This window comes from Poecilia latipinna, unplaced genomic scaffold (assembly GCF_001443285.1).
Source record: "Poecilia latipinna isolate Pla-1442-1.1 unplaced genomic scaffold, P_latipinna-1.0 Scaffold1243, whole genome shotgun sequence".
NCBI lineage: Eukaryota > Metazoa > Chordata > Actinopteri > Cyprinodontiformes > Poeciliidae > Poecilia > Poecilia latipinna.
In genome coordinates this window covers 27,255-39,812 of record NW_015113859.1, presented here as the reverse complement: position 1 = coordinate 39,812, position 12,558 = coordinate 27,255, and the positions used below count along the sequence as shown (strand labels likewise).

General features: G+C 37.1%; 1 protein-coding gene across 4 annotated transcripts in view; it reads left to right on the top strand.

Annotated features, from left to right (window-relative positions):
• The window catches only part of LOC106960921 (CUB and sushi domain-containing protein 3-like), a 220,871-nt gene that overhangs the window by 182,849 nt on the left and 25,464 nt on the right, over positions 1 to 12,558 (top strand). For 3 of the 4 annotated variants that reach the window (XM_015054319.1, XM_015054321.1, XM_015054318.1), the window contains 5 exons: positions 3,412 to 3,557; positions 4,057 to 4,137; positions 4,971 to 5,084; positions 10,330 to 10,518; positions 10,621 to 10,779. In XM_015054319.1, the coding sequence (XP_014909805.1) occupies positions 3,412 to 3,557; positions 4,057 to 4,137; positions 4,971 to 5,084; positions 10,330 to 10,518; positions 10,621 to 10,779 (689 nt within the window). The remainder of the gene's footprint in view (positions 1 to 3,411; positions 3,558 to 4,056; positions 4,138 to 4,970; positions 5,085 to 10,329; positions 10,519 to 10,620; positions 10,780 to 12,558) is intronic. The other variant, XM_015054320.1, reaches the window with a different exon arrangement.

Sequence of the window (12,558 nt, the reverse complement as noted above, 5' to 3'; positions counted from 1 at the left end):
CTTGCAATTCATGTTTCTGTCGCGATGCAAACTGAAGTTGCACAGAAGGGATCCAACAGCTGACAAAGTGCTAAGGCCAGAGGCCACTTGGACATGTTGTGCTCACAGCTTGTGCTGTGACACTGCGATTAATTGAGCCAACAACCATTCAAAGATTTTGACCCTGCTTGACATTGGTGGCCTCATTTTTTTCCCTTTCCTACCCTGTTTTCCCTCCCCAAAAGCAAAATATATTATCACAGAGAATGTGATTAACCGAAAGAAACCAAAGGGAGCCCGAGTTCCCTTGTCTCATCAAACTCACAGAACTTCTGCCTTGCAGTGGACATCCCAGTGAGTGTTGCTCTAAAAGACAGAAATGTGCATCAGCACAAAAACTTCTGGTTGGAGCCTCTTGGGATGTTTGTTGGTTTGTAGAAACTTCTGCTGATAACAGACAGCCGTCCAGCGGTAAGCAATGCTACCTTCCCTCTGTCGCTTTACCAGCTGCCTTCCACTCGCTCTGCCCTTCTTCCTTTACCTCCCTTGTAGCCTGTCTGATGAGTCGTAAGCCTCAGGCAGTTATGGAGCTGTCCCCCTGGGTGATAAAGAATAAAAAAATGCCTCACAGCACTGAGGTCACCATTCATACTATATGAAGAGAAGAACTACTGGTGCTACTGGTTTTAAATGAAAGGCTGCATAAATAATCTGTCCCCTGACGGCAACATTTCATTTTCTTGCTCGACTACAGCCTCCACTTTTGCTGATGACTCTGAAATGAAACTGACATAAGCTTTTTTATTTTTTTAAGTACATAAGATATTAAAGGCACACATACATACAAGAACAGTAATTTGTGTACATCATTTTGCTGATGATGGCTAAAGTCCCCTGAAAGAGCCAGTAATGAAATATCTTTCTCTACTGAGCTTTTAGAATAGTATTTTCTTCCCATTTAAATTTCTATGTCTGTTGTGAAATAAAGAAATCACTTCTGAGTTGTTCTTAATTCACTGTCTAACGGGGGTTAAAGATGCCACCCCTCCACTCCTCCTCGTCTCATTAGCAGAGGTGATTCTGTGTTTTGGAATCAGCAGCTAATGCATCCCTTACAAATGGCTTCACTGCTAATGGCAAGGTCTCTTATTACCCCAAAGCAATCCACCTATTCATTCAGCTATTCATTTGGAATTGCAGACAGTGTTTTGTTGTTAATTTGGACCTTTGTTGCGACTTTGACACAAATATATTTGCCGATACAACTAATTAGCAAAACTCTTTAACAGTGTAAAAAGCAAATAGAGATGGATTGATTCTTTTCTTCTTTTTTTTTTTTTAGGGAGGGTGTTTTGGGAAGTTATGGAGCAGATCTTAGCCGTTTCTTTCAGAGAGAAACTTTTGTATGACCTTGTAAAACCTGTCTCTGTATTACTTCTCTCTACCTTGGTGATCTTGTGGTCTGTTTACCAACAGAATACATAATTAGGGGTTTACCTCAGGCTTCCTCTCAGTCTGACTTGCCTGAGGTGACCCCTTTGGAAAGAACCCCAGAGGCACCCTAATTAAACGTCTGTGTTTCCTTGAGTAGTTATTTCCAGAAAGACTACTGAAGCACCTTACTCTAAATTCAGTGCCAGAAAAATTGGCTTCTGTGAACTCTGCCGGTTTCTAAAAATTCACATTTTGACCATCACACCTGACTTCATTTTCAATGTTGCGTTTTGGGACTTGCGATCATTTGGCTCAAAACATCATTTTGACCTTAAGCAGATTTTGGAGCATCATCTACGCTGCCTTGTTTTTTCATTTTATAACATCAAATTTCACTATCTTGTTAGAGTTTTGTTTAACTTAAAAAAGAAGTGTAAATATCTATTCAGCCCCTTCACTTTGACACCTTACAATACAGTCTAAACAATAGACATCTGAAGTAATCTATTTAGTAAGCAGTGTCCTGTTGTTTGAGAGTGTTGTGAAGACTAAGCAAAACACTGCACAGGTCAGTGATAAAGATATGGAGAAGTTTAAAGCAGCTTAATAGAGCATGTTATAAGACATGCTCTATTTAAAACATATTGTCAAGTTTTAAATATCTCAAAGAAATTTTATAATCCATCATCTAAAATAGAAAGTATGGTCCGACTGCAACCACATTCACCTGAACTGAGAGGTGGATGGAACTGATTGTAAATTTTAAATGGACTGTACTCGTATTGATGGCGCTTTATCAAGTCCAGAGGACCTGAAAGAGCTTCACATTCAGTCATCCATGCTCACATTCATACACTGATGAGCAGGGATATCATAAAAGAAAGCCTGTAAGTAATGACTCATAGGGAGTGTATATAAGTGCATGCCATACTTTATCTGTGAAAGAATATTGAAAACCATGCGTTATTTTCATCCACTTCAAAATGATGAAGTGGATGAAATGGACTAAACTTTTTGGTTGTCATGTGATTGTGTGAAAAGGCCTAGCAGGTATGAACATTTTTTTGCAAGGCTCTGTATATTTAAACAATTTCACACAAGAGTACATTCCTGTGAGCATTACTCAGCCTGCCAATCTTCTTTTCTTTTTTACCCCACAGTCATGCAATGGCTTAACTGTTTCAGTGGCTTTAATAGACCTTACATTTTGTTTTATATGTTATAATTATGCTAGGAAATCTGGTGTGAGCTAGTATGAAAGTCTAGTTTATGTGCAAGTGAAAGCTTCCATTATCATCAAAGTTTACACACATTATTGTGAATCAATGAAGGATAAAAAAAATCCAAGTATTGATGCACCAAACAAATATTTTTATTTTTTTTCCCATCTTAAAACGTCATTAATCCATTTTATGAGGAGCAGAGGTGAAGCACTGCTGTTTATGTGTGTGTGTGGAGAAGGGAGTTGCTGTAAAACTGGGTAGAGAATATTAAAGAAATAATTTGATTTTGACACAAATAGCATGGCTTGCATTAGAAACCGTAGACAGCATTACAAGTTTTTTTTTCTTTAGATAACTTCTTGATGTCAATTTTAAATTGCTCTATTCATATCCTATCTATTATAAGTCATTAATAATGATTTATTTATTTTTGAATGATCAAACCTTTCCACTTTTAGGTGCCCAATACCATATTTATTTAAATGTTCTAAAAAATAAAAAAAAAAGTTCAGTTGATGTTTTTTTTTCCTTCATCAGTATGCATCATGGCTGAAAGGCATGTGGGGGCATTTTATTGCTTTACCCTCTATGAGCAACCTATAGCAAACTTCTGTTTGTGAAACTTTTTCTCAAACTGTTGGGAGTCTGCTGATTCGACAAGCCCGCTCGGGGATAAATAGACCTGCTCTTTGATCCCAGCTACTATTTATTCAGAAATCATCTCTGCTCTTGCCCTCCATCCGCCATTCCTAACCTATCCGTATCTCCATATCAGGGACGGACCCGACCAAACTTCACCTCAAATCGGCCAGTTCAGTGGCACATCATTGCAGGAAGGTGTGTCCACCACAGCTAATCAGGTCCTCATCAAGTTTCACAGCGACTTCAGCACCAGCGGCTTCTTCGAGCTCCATTATTATGGTAACTTTCCCTTTGATACCAGCAGAGAACACATTTCTTTGAGTTTATTCATTTGATCCTTAATATTCCCCATATTGGAGTGAGCAGAGGCTGATTGCTCATTCTTCTCTTATATGTAAAATTTCTTAATTTCCCTTTTTCTTTTGGCCTTGTCATTCTTTTTATTGTATTTCTTCCAGTTGTGTATGGTGATAAATGATGGATGACTCCTTATGTCTGTTTTTGTCTGCAATATGAAAGCGTCTTTTGAAGGGAAGTTGATTAATAATAAAATGCACCCCATCCCCGCTAAATTAGTTATAGTTTTTGATGATTATGAACAGTGATAGGCAGCAATTTATGATCTAATCAGCTTTCGGTATAATGGAAGAGAAAAGATGTGTGAGGCCAAATAGAAAATGTGCTTACGCTGTCTGTCTCTATATGCTTCTCTCTCCCTCTTGTTTTTTAGTGCATACACTCTTGTTGCAGAGTTCACTGTTTGTTCTCTCTCCAACAGCTTACCAGCTGAGAACTTGTCAGCCACCCCCTCCCATCGCCAACGCCACTATCCTAACCGATGATGACGAGTTTGAAATAGGTTTGTCTCATTTTATTTTGCTCGTTTACAGGCTGGGACAATGTGTAATAGAATCAGTTTTCACTTGACAAAGGTGCCTCTGCATGGACAGCCGACACAGGACAGAACGAGCAGGCATACACGCATATGAAATCCTCTTCATCTAAAAATAATTTAGATGAAGAATTTTGACTTTTTCTTGCAGTTTAAATGTTTTTTTTATGGTGTCTTTTTTAATATTGTTGATGATCTGAAACTTTTCTGCTCTGCATGTGTATTAGACCAAATGCATTTATCCACATTAATGAACCCAGGCAGGTATTTATTGAAGCCTCCACCATCTTTTTCTATCTTGGGTGTCTGTGTCTCCTTCACTCTGCTCATCCTTTTAAGTGTTCCCATCTATTCATGCTTCATGCATTAAAATATTAGTTTGAAGGCAGGGCTAATTAGATGTACTTATAAGCTGTTTGTGTTTTCAGTGCTCAGAAGTAATTAGTAAAGTGAAGTGGAAGTCATGTGGCCAGTGGCTGACTTACTTTGAGCCTTTGAATTTGTGTGTAGTTTTCATTTTTAGCGTGCGCTGGTGTGCCAGTGTGCGGCTCCGTAATTTAATGAAGTGCCTTAAGTTCTAGAGGATGTCAATCTTCATTAGGAAATGTGCAGTTGATTACTGTTTCCAGCGCTGATGCTGAGGAGAGCTACCGACATCCCTGTGTGCGAAAGCGCATGTCGGTGTGCTTTCATACGTCTGTGGCTGCGTGAGTCGACGAATTGATGGATCTTTTTCTCACTTCCAATTTTTGCCTCTTGCGTTTGTATTTGCACGATCACCGGCGTAAACTACCCCACAGGAGACATTATCCGGTACTCTTGCCAGCCGGGCTTCACCTTGGTGGGCAGCGAGATCCTGACCTGCCGACTTGGAGAGAGGCTGCAGATGGACGGGCCGCCACCAGTCTGTCAAGGTTGGTTTTGCGCAGTGCATGTTTATGGGTCACTGAATATGTTTTTGCGAAGGTGCTGAATGTTTTTATGTTTGTGCCTGTGTGCTTTTTTATTTATGTGTATGTGTAATCATACTGTTATGAGTGCACTTGACACCACTCTGCCAGGGTTGGTTGCAGTCAGCAGCACTCACGGTTGATGCATCATTTAACAGACAGACAGCCAGTAGGCCGCCCTCCAGCAGTATCCTGGTGGCAAACTGCATCGCTGTTATCAGGATCGGGATTTGCAGGTTTTTGGAATAAAGCCGGCCCAGCCCTCTGTAAGAATCCAAATGTGACTGCTGAGACCAATTAAAGATCAACAGGTTTTGTTATGATGTCTTTTTTCATCTGTGAAATCTCATAACACTGAACTTGTAATCCGAGCATCTTAAAAATTCAGCTGACGTATCCAGATCTGATGTTTATGAAAGAGGGTAGGATGCAGGTTGGGTGATTTGGAATCTTTTTACTTTTTACTTTTTCTCAAATTTTATTTTATTCCGAATTTGAGTGGGTTCATTTTAATACATGAACCTCAAGTAAAGCTGTACACAGTTACACTGAATCAAAAGTATTTTTTTTATTTACCATAATATTAACATCTTACTCACATTTAGTAAGAGGTTGTGCAAAAAGAAAAAAAATGAATCTCGTGAAACATAAAATATAACAGTGCCTTGCTAAGGCACTCACATTACAATTACAATTTTTTTTTTTTACATAAAATAAAACATATTTTATTATGATGCTATGTGATTTATCATACAAAGTAACAAAATATATTAAAATATAAAAATATATTGCGTATTTATATACAACCATCCTGAATCAGTATTAATAGTCATAATTAGTTGTATAATTATTCATTTTGCTAGGAATATATTTGGAGTAGAGATTCTAAAAAATATTTGTAGTATGCCACACAAGACTTGTCTACATTTATTTTCAGAATTTTTCTAGTTACCTTTAGGAGTCAGGAAATTGAAAAAAAGAAACTGTAGCTAAATTCTTTTTTGGTATAAAGATGTTTTATTTCATCTTGGCGACTAAAGCAGCAGGAAAATGTGAAGGAGGTGCAGTCAAGTGGGAATACCAGGAAAGTGAATTTTCCCAGCTCATTATTCAGAACTCTGCCAAAATCATCCAGCTCCTATTAGCTGGACCTCACATAGTGGTACTTTTGACAATTATGCACACTCAAATGTAAGTGCTAAAATGAACCTGCCAAATACACATAGCTGCTGCTAATTCTTGATGTCTCCTCCTCTCTAAGAAAATGTTCAAAAAGGCAGGTATGAATAACTCAGCAAAACACATACAAGTTGTGACAACATGGATATCCTATAAAGAAAGAATCATGCCCTAAACTGAGAACCTGAACTGCAGAGCTACTGAAATACACATTTAAATTGAGCACTGCCAGTGATATAGACTTGTCTGTTTATATGTCAGATGGCCAATCATCTGGTTCGAGTTTTCCTAAAACTGGCCTCCAGAATCACATTGGCATAGTTAGCACAATTTTAGGGTCGGTAATTTGTTGCTTGACATTTTCATGGATCACCTAATTTTTACTCTTAAGAATTCATTACATTTCCTTGCATTGGATATGTTATGCCCTTGTGCACCTCCAGCATGAAACTAATTGCTCTCCTTGGGACATGTGAAGTTAAACTTAATTTGAGTTGACCCGCTACTCACAGGCAAGAGACTGCTACTGCATGCTTGTAACGAAGGCTTTTCATCCATCGCCTGCTTGCCAACAGGCCAGGAAACAAAATTCTCTTATGCGTTTTGATTCCGTTTTTACTTTTAGTTGTCATTTCATGCCTTAAAAACAACTCTAAGATGCCCTTGTTTAAGTCTGCAAATTTATGCCTAAATATCCCTCATTTTTCAGAAGTATTTATTCAGGCTCTGTCGACAAGGAGGCATATGAAGAATGTTATATACCAGCTTTAGTAATGCAGTCATGACTGTATATGCAGTTCTTTCCAAATGTATTCACACCCCTCAAACATGTTCACTTATTACCACAATAAGACCCCAGGCTTCACTGTATTGTGTTAGGATTTTTTGTGAAAGATCAACACGTCAACACAAAGTAGTACATAACTGTGATATGAGAGGAGAAAAGTTTAGTATTTTTTGGGGTTTTTTTTAAAACAAAAATATTAAAAATGTTGTGCATTTGTATATTTACTCTTGAGACAATACTTTGTGGAATTTCTTTTTACTGGAATTACAATTGCAAGTCATTTTGGTTGCATCTCAGACCCGCTTTGTACATCTAGAGTCTAAAATCTGTGCCTCGCATACATTCCCAAGTCTTGCCACATATTGTCAATTGGATTTAGGTGATAACTCTGACTGTAATTATATTTATTCTTTAATTACCTCCACTAACTCTGATCAGTGTTACTGGCTCTTCTGAAGAACAGCCTCTCTGCATTAGGACCAGACCAGTTTAGCATTATAGAGTTCATGACAGGTGTAATAAATTTGCATTCAGCTAAAAAACAATAATTTGCTTAATGTTTAAGAGGTGAATATTTGGTGTTTACCTGTAATTAAATTACTGTATTTTCCAGAGATGAATGAAATGGATATAGGGACATATAACCGTGTGAGCAGTCCTCTTTTATGTGCTCTCTATGTGCAACCAGACGACCCCCCCCCCACCAAAAGCTTGTACGTTTTTTTTTTTCAGCTCTCAGGGTAGTTTCTCATCCATATTACAGTACTTTATAGGCCTATCTTCTGAAGTAGCAGTATTGAGGGGGTTTTAAACATTTTAAGCCTCTCATGATTCATTTTTTAATCCCTGCACCGAAAGTTAAATTCAAAGAATTTAAGCCCCAACAGGGCTCACTTGATTCCTTGGTGTGTGTGTGTTGCCTGGCAACGTTAGTTTATTAAACAAGTAATGGAGAATATAAATGTTATGTGTGCTGCTCACCTAAATGGGCCTGGTTGCAGCTTTGTAGACAGTAACATGTGTGTCTCCGTGGATGAAAGGCTACTGTGAGGTTATCAATGTAATTTGTGGTTTTACAAATTAGTTCTAACCATGCAGGAAACATTAAATGTAATTTACAAACCTTTGGATAAACTGATTTATAATTTTTATATCTATGCAAATGAAATGCAGACTGTGGTTTCTGATTTTCTTTTCAAGTTATGTAATTTGATATTGTGGTGGTTTCAATTAACATTTTCTGTCTCTCCATAAAAGTGATGTCACAGATCTATATAAAGTTCAATGATAAGGGGCAGAGTGTGTATTTAAACATATTATTTCCAAAGTATTACCAAAATTCATCTGGCCTTTATAATAAAAATAGTATTACAGGTATCTTAAAATTCATCACAGTCTTTTGGTTAGTTAAACATTTATTTCTGAAGACAACCACTATGTCAAGAAAAAAAAAAGGCCTTAACACAAAACTCACCGAATACTGAGTCATTACTTTTCAAACATTAATACTGGTTTTGTTTACCATTTCCTGGAATCAACGGCAGAAATAGAAATGTTCAGACAGCCAGAGTAGCAATCCTGTACAAACACACGCAAACATACAAGCAATCCAAATGATGGAAGGTCAAACCAACCCAGGCTACTATTACATCAATGTGTCATGCCTACTTTGATGCTTGATCCAGTCTTGATTTAAAAGTCAATCCGGCAATTAGTACACCATACGGAGATATCGTTTTTGTAGAGCAGATCGGCCCTGGCACACAGGCAGCCAGCCTCTCTGTGTGGTGTGTTTGGACTGCCATGAGAGGATTCATGGTTCCAATCCCAGTCATACTTCCAGTAATTGACTTTTCAAAATGTGTGTCACGGGATGAATAGTTATATTTGCTGTATTTTTTTTTTTTTTTATAATGCTAATCTGTAGTCTAATTGTTCATCGCCACTCAGCGTGTATTTTTTAAAAATGGATGCACTTTATGTTAACATCTCAGTTATGACAGGTTAAACAAAATGTTTTTGTTTTATATCTTGCTGTTTTGGATGTTAAATCTTAAAGTTAATAGCATGGTGCCAATAAAAGCACCATGCTATTATTTTTATTCATGAGTATGTTTACAGTTTCTTCCTGGGAAAAGTACAGTTGAGCACAAAATTATTCATATATATGACCTTATTTTTAATATTTAAACTGTAATTTTTAGTGAACAACTTGTTATTTTCTATTTGTTGAAAAAAACAAGACATCCTAAAATAAATTGCACATATAAAGTCTAAAAAAACAGCAAAATGTAACAGTCAAGATTTTGTGATGATTGAATTTCCTGCCTTACTGTTATATGATGTGCTCCAAGCTTTTAATATTGTGGCTATTACCTGCAGGCTTAATATTACTATCATTTTAAAAGTAATTTTAATAAACAGAGATGTTATCACAGCAATCAATAAAACCAGTTACTGTTTAATCTCTAGTGACTGCAGAGGGCTATTAGTGTGTTGTTTGTATTACTGTGTTGTGTGATTTCAAGTTTTTCTCCTACTGGGTGAGGTCATGACCCCCAGATTCTTTTCGAGCCAAACGTAAAAAGTTTCCCAATAACTTCACAGCTTGATCATTCTCTGTGTTACAGTATTTTCAATATTTTCTTCTTTTTCTTTTTGATATATGTCCACGTTTCTCCCCTGACCTTTTTATCTGGAGTAGTTGTTCACATTAACCTTTTATATGCACCATGTTATTTCACTACCAGCCTTCAAGACCAGCTTCTAGCACCGACAAAGCAAGAAAATAAAGTAACAGGACTGTCATTATTTCTCACATGCCAGCTACCAGGAAATGAAATACGGACACACATGCTCGCACACACAGCATTCACACACACATCATTTTCCATGAAAAGTGAATGTCTAACCTGCTGACTCTTATTATTTGAAAGACTGATTTTAAAGGAGCCCAGTGACGGCATCGGCTTCAGCCTTTGGTGTAATATCACTCAGTTTGCTAAAATGTGATTGATTCATGACTTCCATGTGTAATTTATTCTTCCCTAATAATTTAGCTTACCCTTTCTCTGTTCCAGTTTCTTCTGCTTTATTGTCTTCTGTTTCTCTTGTTACTGCTGATTGTGTTTGTGTACTCGCTGTGCTTTTGCGTATGTTTTTTTTTTTTTTTTTTTATCCCTGTTGCCCTTCCTCTTGTTCTAAAATGAATGTTGACCTTTAACTCCACATTTCTTTCTGTAGTGCAATGTCCAGCATATGAGGTGCGCTTCGACTCAACGGGGGAGATCTTAAGTCCTGGTTACCCTGAAAACTACTCCAATCTTCAGACGTGCTCCTGGCTAATCAACGTAGAGAAGGGCTACAACATAACTCTGAACTTTGAACTGTTTGAGACTGAAAAGGAGTTTGATATCTTGGAAATATTTGATGGTAAGTAACAAACATGATCTGGTCTTATAAAGTCAAACAAAGCATTTGGTGTAGGTGTGCTTAGTTCTTTTTTTTTTTTTTTTTGCTTTTACTTAATCCTAGGTCCCAACATCTACAGTCAGAGCCTTTCAACACTCAGCGGCGACATAGAAACCCCATTCAATCTGACAACCACTGGCCACCAGCTGCTACTGCGCTGGTCCACTGACCACGCCACCAACCGTCGCGGCTTCCACATCAGATATGTGGGTGAGTATCAAAGTATGTATCCTTCTTATAATCATATTCTCTTTTTTTTCTTACAAATGTTATATTTAACTAGACATGGGGCCAGATTTACTGAACTAAAGAAATTTAATGTGTGGCTGAGAAGTATAAATACTGCCAGTTGGGAGTGTACAGTTCAAAGGTTAAACATTTTCCTGATTTGGGAATGCAGGCAAAACCACTTCCTTTAAGTATGATGTCTAACAATCTCTGAGACAAATGTTAATCTTCGTTTTATGTCATTGGCTTAGAATTACACAAAACATATCACTGATGATGATGTTAGTCTAAATTGTAGCCAAATAATGTGGAGGAAATCAACTTGCCTATCCTACCCTGGTAAATTTCCCTCTGAAAAGAGTTTTAGAAATTCCAATCAATGATTTCAGTATTCAATGAGAGTTAAGTTGATGTTTAAAATGTAATTGTTTTTTTGTTTTTTGTTTTTCAAAGTGATTGGTCACGCAGTAATGATTGCATCTGATGGAGATACTTTATAAAACATAAAACAGGCTTTCACCAACAGAACAACGGTTATTGTGATTTAACAATGTTGGAGCTGACAGTGATCTTTAATTATTCCACTGAACAGCTTTTCCATATGGCCCTGGATCATTTTCCTACTGAATAAATAATGTTCTACTCTCTGTTTCTGGTAGAGTTCACCAGATTTGTATTTAAAATGTCCTCGTATTTCAAATATGGTGTGTGCTATGTGGGCTTTTGGAAGGCATCAAAGATCCTCCACCATACTTAGTGTTTGTTTCTGAGAAGGTCAGACTTACTAAAGCATACAGCACTAAATACAGTGCATGAGGTGTGGTATTTTATGCATGTTTATATTGGTGATGGTCGGACAGAAACATGTTTTCTTTCTTGCATCAGTCTTAAATATTCAGTTAGCATGAGCAGTTCTCAAGGCTGATATAAAGACTGAAACCTCAATGTATGACTTTTGAAGTGGTTAGCTTTAAATATTTTAAATGGAAACTTTAAATGACTAAATGGAAGATCTAATAAGGTCTGATCAAGAAGTTGTCGAATGTATCAACAACTGTGCTGATCTTGATTTTGTTAAAAACAATTCTTTCCTTTCCCCCTTCTGAATAAATGTACTTCACTTAAAAGTTGAACTTTCTGAATATTTTTTGTGTTAGTTTGTGTTGCTCCAATCCAAGAGTAATTGATTTGGAGGCTTTTTATACATGCTACCAGGGGTGCTAAGAAATGTGACTGTGTAGTCTGGCATTTGCTAAAAGATCTATAAACAGCTACAATTCAAGGAAATTAAAGCTTGTTATTATATAATAAGCCTCAAGATTTTCTGGCCATTCATCAACATTACAAATCCCCGTACTGGAAAGCAAAGCAGAACAACACATACCCCCTCACTCCCCACCTCACTGCTCCCCAGAAAGGGAAGAGGAAAATACAAATGCTCAACACAAAGGGGAAAAAAAGCAGGACAGCAAAACATTTGGATTAATCAGTTTAGCAGGATGTCCAAGGTTATTTCAGATTTTTCTCAAGTACAATTATTTTGGTTTGGCAAATAGTTTTCATAATAAAATCCAAAATTCCTCTTGAGCAAATATACAAATCTCATATTTCACACTTTGTCTTCCTATTTTATCTGTTGTGCAGATTCTCACGAAAAACATTGCATTCATGTCCAGAGCAAATTTTAATCGGGTTCACTTAGGTTTAGCTTTTTTTTTATCTGCTTCAATCTAGTTTTGAAATCAAATGTCTGACCAAACATAAAGTCGGTGC